At 35.5% G+C, this 7,507-nt stretch overlaps 1 protein-coding gene across 5 annotated transcripts in view; it reads right to left on the bottom strand.

The window, feature by feature from the left end:
• Positions 1 to 878: 878 nt before the first annotated feature.
• Positions 879 to 7,507, bottom strand: part of Ddx60 (DEAD (Asp-Glu-Ala-Asp) box polypeptide 60) — an 85,136-nt gene continuing 78,507 nt past the window's right edge. For all 5 annotated transcript variants that reach the window (XM_013513454.1, XM_005373576.2, XM_013513451.1 and 2 more), the window contains 3 exons: positions 5,127 to 5,278; positions 4,284 to 4,346; positions 879 to 1,595 (listed from right to left, as the gene is read on the bottom strand). In XM_013513454.1, the coding sequence (XP_013368908.1) occupies positions 1,496 to 1,595; positions 4,284 to 4,346; positions 5,127 to 5,278 (315 nt within the window). In that variant the 3' untranslated portion in view covers positions 879 to 1,495. The remainder of the gene's footprint in view (positions 1,596 to 4,283; positions 4,347 to 5,126; positions 5,279 to 7,507) is intronic.

The raw sequence follows: 7,507 nt of genomic DNA, 5'->3' as shown, positions 1-7,507 counted from the left end.
TCATGGTTTTCCTGATGTTGGAGACCCAAAATATTAAAAATTTAAAGAGTAAAATAAAAGAGAGGTGGCAAGGTTCAGGGAGATAAACTACTGTGGGGAAGGCAAGGAGTGTAAAAGTGATTTAACTATAATATGTGTATGTACTAATTCTCTAAGATGAATGTAATTACTATGTATAGCAAATATAATTATTATGTATACCAAATATATACCAATAAGAAATGTACATTATGTTATGGTGAACAATAATCACTGTGTCATGAATAGAACACAGAACTTATACCAAACTATAATGTAGGACCTAATAATCAGCCTCTTACTTCTCTCCATTATCCTACTCTCCATCTCCGCTAACTATTGTGTTCTCAACTTCTGTGGTATGGATTGGTTTAGATTTCACGTTCGAGTGAAAACACACAGTATTTTTGTTTTTAAAATATTTTAGTTAATATAATGTGTCTCTATCATCCAACACTTCTCAAAATCCCATCTGCAGGGGGCTGGGGATTTAGCTCAGCAGCACAGCACCTGTCTGGCAAGCGCAAGATGGTGAGCTTGATTCTGGTACCAAAAAAAAGAGAAAAAATCCCATCAGCAATCAATGTTTAACACAGGACCCTTTTTTGTCTTATAAATATTATACTGGCTTACATTTCCTTTTGATGGTTATTTATGATGCATGCACATAATAATTTCCATTTTAAAGGATTCAAGGATTGAAATGCTTGATATTTAGCGCCTAAAGTAGATCCTAAAACTGTGACTGAAGCCTGAGGGTAAGAAACAGAAATGTCTATATTAATTATTATGTATAGGAAATGCATAGGTTTGGGCAAACAGACTGAAAAATGCAAAAATTTTACACAATGAAACCAATGTTAAGAGAGTTAACTCATTTTATTTCTTTGTTGTTTTCCACTCATGCATAATTAAAATAAAACAAATACCAGCTGCATGTTATTTAAGCATCATGCAATTTAAATCTCAAACTCTTGTACTTTTACAAAACACATTGTTTACTAGAAAATATTCTTACAATACTCATATATTTACATTATGTGAAATACATATTTGGGATGAATACATTTTACTTTTAGGATATTACAATCGTTTCATTCTAGCTTTACTAACCATTTTAGAAATACTGAAAATAAAGAAGAAAAATATTAAAAGTTTAATATTTGTTTAGGTCTCAGACAGGAAAAATTGGCTCTTTAGTTACATTCAAAACCCTTTCATTTTCTGGCAAACCTCAATATTCTCTGATGTAAGCATGATTTTTCAAACATTAAAAGAAACCAAGAATCAGACACACTAAATAATTTGTTCAGGAGCACTCATGATAGAACGGGACAGGTGTGAATCCCATTCTCTGATGCCAGGGCTTTGTCTTTACACTACATCACGTGTTTTCTCACAAAAAGCAGGAGAAATAAAACCATAGCTTGTAGAATTTCCACGGTAATATTATAAAAGGTTTATATGAACTTTGTTTTTAGACTTTACTCAGTTTTTCGTGGTAGGTCTCACTCAGTTGCTCAAATGCTAAAACAACGTTGTCATCTTGATTCACACATAATTCTCGCAAGGAAACACTGAGTAGAAAAACAATGATATAAATCAAGTACTTAATTGGTGATATAAGAAGGATTTCCCTTGGATATTGAGAATTGACTAAATCCCATGGATGATGAAATACTACTAGCAAAATATGATGAATGATAATAAGAAACATATTTATTCCAAAAAAATCTTGTGCAAAAACAGACATGAGAAAAGATAAAACAACTCCCATGCAGTTTATTTTGACCAGTGGTATTTGAAAGACCACTAAACTCCGTGTTGCTTGACCCCACCTCCCTTTCAATAGTGGAGTATGACTTCCTTTTTTTCCCCTCTATACATCTCTTATGAAGTCATTTTGTGTTTTATTTATTTTATTTATGAAGTCATTTTGTGTTCTTATTACTTATAGGGGTAACTGGGATGATCTACTGAAGCCAGTTACCCCTATAAGTAATACATCATTCATTGCGTTACCCACCTACCACCTGTGAGAAATTTTAAAAATCAGGATATAAGCAAAATGATAGCCTTCCCAGGATGCCTCCCCCAAAAGTCTCATGTATTGAGTGGTGGGGTTTTATGGTAGGTAACTAGATGATGGAGATGATATTGGCTGGGCTCTGGTTGGAGGGGTGGATCACTGAGGGTGTGACCTGGAAGGGTGCATCCTTCACTACTCCTCCTTTCTCTCTGCTTCCTGGCTGTCAAAGGTGAGCAGCTTTTCTCTTTCTATGTACCTTTGTACCATACTGTTTCTTCCTTGGACCCTGGCAGTCACAGACTAACCCTCCCAAACCATGAGCCAAATTAAGCCCCTCCTCCTTCAGGTTGTGGGTCTTAGGTGTTTGTCTCAGTGACAGGAAATCTGACTAATATATCTAGTATTTTACTTACCTACCACCAAAAATGACTGCATCGGTTCTGCAATAATGAATTTTTTCTGCATTACAGATCTGTAATTATGACTGTTTGACATATCCTCCTGAACCATGCCTTACAGGTATCTCATAACATGCATAAATTCTAACTCACTATTTTTGGTTCTCATCATCAAATATCATTATCACTCTGTAGTTCCTATGTATCATATACTAAAAAAGAAAACTTAGTAATGTTTAGTAACTACATGAAGTTTATCATCAACTTCTTTTCAGTTATTTCATAAGCACTTCTCTAACTACGCTTCTGCATCATTAATTCTATTTCGTTAAGTCAAGCGTTTACTCTTTCTCACCTGGATCACTGTGATACCATTTCATGGTCTTACACATCTGTGCCACATTTATAGACCACAGAACCATGCCACACTCATGTGTATGCACTATCTAGAAAACTCTCAGAACGTTGACTTGCAACTTCATGATGTGACAATTGAGACCCTTTGTAATACATATCTAAATCCCTTGTTGTTTATAGTAATTTAGCATCTTCTTCCAGCTCCCATATTCTGTGTCAACATAGTGATTTTAAAGCCTATTTCTTGCATAACAATTTCTTATTTCTCTGCTTTTCATAGTATTATTTTGTCTGTGCCATGCTCACAGATTTAGTCAAAAGCTTTACATCATTTCAGAGCCTGTCTCTGAGTCCAAGTAAAGCTAGTCACTCCCTTTCTGCCATCCTACCCTTTACTATGCTTATAATGTCCAAAGATCTGTTTCTTTCACTACACTGTAAGTTTTTTAAGAGGGGTCAATTTAATGATGCGTATACTCAAACGCTTAAAAGTGTCTCAAACAAGTAATACTTGAATACTTGTTACAGGAATGCATGAATTAATTATCTTCCTTAGCTCAGATTTGGGCAGAGCTTGAAAGTTCTTACATTTCTTGGGCTTCTCCGAAGTTTATAACTGGAATAACAATGAGTCATGCAGGGAACACCTTATCTAGAATTGTTCTCAATGGACAAAGATGTAACTTCTGCTCTAGCACCACAAAACATTCACTGTTTATATAAAAATTCTACCTGAGTCAGCTCAGATCAAAGAATTAGAAGCCATGACCAATTAACAAAAGCCCAAACACAAGGATTTGTGATAAATTAAATGTATGTACAAGCAAATGACCAAACAACGAGACCATTGTAGAGTATGCACTCTACAGCATGCAGATTGGAAGCCTTAGGAATACAGCAGTTTAACCAGGCAATATTAAATGCTCAATGGAACCAAAGGATGGGAATATCTGAATGAAGTTTGATATTATTTGTGTCTATAGTGGGCTGTGGCAAAAGTGAGAATAGGTGTAGCCTATGAGAGGCCAGGTTGAGATTAAGCCTGAAAAAAAAAAACCTAATGAAAGCAGAAGATTCCAGGACATATAAGAGGTTGTACCAGAGACATAAGAGAGCCCCAAAGGGCCCTCTCATACCATGGATCGGACATACAGTCTTTGTGACACATGAGAATATTAGGTGTGGGCTCAGTGAAGCTTTGGAATTGGGCTGCCTGTTGGAGCATGGCTGCTGGGGATAAAATACAGGCTCCATGGAACTTAATCTCAAATGAGATTTGTTATTAATTCTACTACAGGAGGCATGCAGCAGTGTGTTGCACAGAAGTTCTGCAAACCCTCTGCAAGTTGATCTCACAGCACTAACAGGTTCCATAGGCAAGGCACCTTCATGTACCTTGCTTATGAGAAAGAGACCAATGTTTTTGATTTATAGCAAAATTATTTAAAATTATGAAATCGATATTTAAATATATAACATACCTGATAGATTTAATGGTGAGTAAAAAATCCTTCAACAAATCATAAGCTGCCCCTGTGTGTATCCTAAACAACAAATAAAAATTTTGAGAATTAATGACACAAAAATATTATTTACTAATGTAGTAGTTATATTATTCGCCATAATGAGTCTGATTTAAAAATCCAAAATGCTTCACATTTATAAAGCACGTTAGAGTTTCAAACATATTTTAATTATGATTATTCAAAATGCGATGTAAACATATATTGAATTCCTGCCTTAATGTGGCCCTTTACACATCTATGTGCTCAATATGCAGGCCACTTTCTGCATTTCCAGGAAGGCCTAAGAGTGTTTACCTCAATTTAACTTTTGAAAAGCTTTTCTTGAATGTGACATTATGTATATCTAAAATGTACAAATAAAATCTGATTCGGAAGAAAAACATCAACATAAGAAAAGAAAATAGTTTCTCTCTCACAGAATGAAAGTAATTGTCATATAGTCAGTCCTCAAATGTACACATGATATTCTTTACATATACGCTTACCAAATAACACAGAGCATAGGATTGCCATTATTTTTATTCATTAATAATAAATAAATCAATGAGCAAAACATAAACTGTATCTGTAAGTAACTGAAAATATTTACACCTTTATGTCACAACTTTATTATGTAAAGTAAGCTGTTCTAAATACCAAGATTTCATAGGCAAGCCACAAACAAAAATCAGAAGTTGTCCTTTTTTCTGGCCATTAGAAAGAAAAATAGAAAGTATATGTTTATCATGATTAGCCTATACACAAAACTGTAAAAGGAGTTTTTCCTGTAAAATTCATTAGAGAGACAGGGGAACATACCTGTTGTCCTGCTTTAACCCTTCCAAGGAACCATGTTTGTAGAAGTCCAGTGCATAAGCATTAAGGGGCATTCTTCTTCCTTGATTATCAAACCTTTTCGGCCACAGTACAGGAGCCTGAGCGTGGTTGATACCAAACGTTTGCAGAATCGTCTGAAGAAATACAATTGTTAACTAATGTTATTTATGTATACAGAAAGTTCATGTTGCTTACCCTGTACTTTTTATTTACTTCCTTTAATTAATGTTTGTCAAGCACACCATTCATGGTGAAAGATGGGGTGTCTATCTCACATGTTGGGCTGTTGTCTTCCTCAGCAAGGCTAGCGAATGGCTTAGCACCACCTGTGACAATTACTGCTTCCACATCATACTGAGAGCCAGTTCAACCATGTGGTCACTAGACACAGCAAGACTGATTGGGAAGAAATGTCATTTAAAACTTTTAAAACATTTAAAACACTATTCTTATTGGTGCAGGGAATGCCTTTGCAAATAAGGTATGAGAGAGCTGGAAACATATATGCCACATGAAAAGTATTCACCTAAACAGATCTAATGATCTTTAGGGCCCATTTAGAAGAATAAAAGAGGAGAGAGGAGGAAGGAAGAGAAGACAACAAAAAACTGAAGAAAACAAAGATATAATTGTCTATATCTGCTTAATTTTGCTAATTATATCTTATTGAGTCAATAGGACCTCTAGTATACTGTTAATGAGACTATAAACAGGTCCAACTACTTTCTAAAGTATGTTGGTAGTATCTTGAAAAGTTTAATACTTCCATTCTGATGACCCAGAAAATCTATTTTTAAACCAAAAAATTTATATCCTCCCCCAAAAGGCCTGTTGCACATTGCCATGAGAAATCCACAGTATTCTTATTTGTATAACAAAAATGGAAACTGTCCAAATATTTATTAACAAAAGATACAGCAACAAGTTGTTTCCCACTATGGAATATTGTGAAGCAGTAAAAATTTCTTTAAAAGGTTTGTATCACAACATTGATAATCTTAGGGGACTAACATAGAATGCAAATACAAAACCACTTTTAAGAGACTACAGCAAGTATCTTTTAAGTTTTAATAAAATTAAAAATTAAACATATATTAAAAGTGATTTTATAATATGAAGTTTATAAAAGGTAGGATGAAAAATAAAATATAGAAAATTTGGAGAAGGAAGAAGGTGAACAAGGAAATGAAATAGAGGACCAACAAGTCAATCTTCACTTCATGGAGTGCACATTAGTTATTTTCCTTGTAGTTTATCTACACAGCATCTAAAACTATAAATATTCTTGCTTTGTATTATATTAAACCATAATAAAAATAAAACAAAATGAATTTTTAAAAGTTTAAGATTTATACTGGTCAATTTGTGTAAAGTGAGTTGAGTAAGTTACTACGAAGCAGTACTCTACAATTCACTGTTCGACATGCTTCCAAACAGATGAAATAGAATGTAGTCCTTTCTATAGAACTCCATCCATAGCAGCTGAGTCTGTATGCCTTCATGCCCTGTATGTCAGACATCTCTCCTATTTGTTGGTGACTCTGGCAATGTGAGAGATAATCTATTTATAATTGTATCATTGCCCTTCCAAAATCCCATGGAAAAGCTTGCATATGGAAAGAAAACAAGAAACAAATAGCAAATACCTTCCATGAATTAAACTGTATAAAAATACGATTAAACTGTATAAAAATAGAAAGGAAGAGGAAGACTAAGTATTGCAGCACAGAGGAAGAAGCATTTACAGAGAGCTCTTTGGTACCCACCAAGGTCAGTCAGTGTGTGGCTAAAAGAGGTAATGCAGCTACCAATCAGAGGGATGTATGCTGAACAGGATAGCAATTAGGTGAAATACAGAAAATGGGGAGCCTGGAATAAGAACTGAAGCTCTAAGCTTTGACACTCAATCAGTACAAGTCCGGAAACACTACTGTTCACAGCACAGTGTATCCATATGGTTTTCTTGCCACCGGGGCATGGACCAGAATCTACTATGATAGCAAATAGACTCCATTGGTGCATATTCCTGCCCAAGAATGGACAGTTAGCCATCCTGCGCAATGCACAGAATTCTCAGGGAAAGAAGGCAACAGGGGGCCAGAGCTGAGCCTAAACTGCAAAGGCCATTGTTCCCTAGCTTCAGTGGAACTCTACAGTTTCCTTGCCAGGATATAGCCCAGGACCTGTGGTTACAACAGTAAACAGACCCCCAGTCCGTGTACATGGAGTGCAGGCGAGGTCCAGACACCAACCTACCCTGAGAAATGCTAAAACGTTCTAGGGAAAAAGGCAGGGAGGGGAAGAGGCTAACTATAGCTGAGCACTTGTCCTGGATGCCATTACCCTTACTACAGGCAGAGCTA

Source organism: Chinchilla lanigera, unplaced genomic scaffold (genome assembly GCF_000276665.1).
Source record: "Chinchilla lanigera isolate Chin_1 unplaced genomic scaffold, ChiLan1.0 scaffold00002, whole genome shotgun sequence".
In the NCBI taxonomy this organism is placed as follows: domain Eukaryota; kingdom Metazoa; phylum Chordata; class Mammalia; order Rodentia; family Chinchillidae; genus Chinchilla; species Chinchilla lanigera.
The sequence above is the reverse complement of the archived record's forward strand: the minus strand, read 5'-3'. Positions and strand labels throughout refer to the sequence as shown.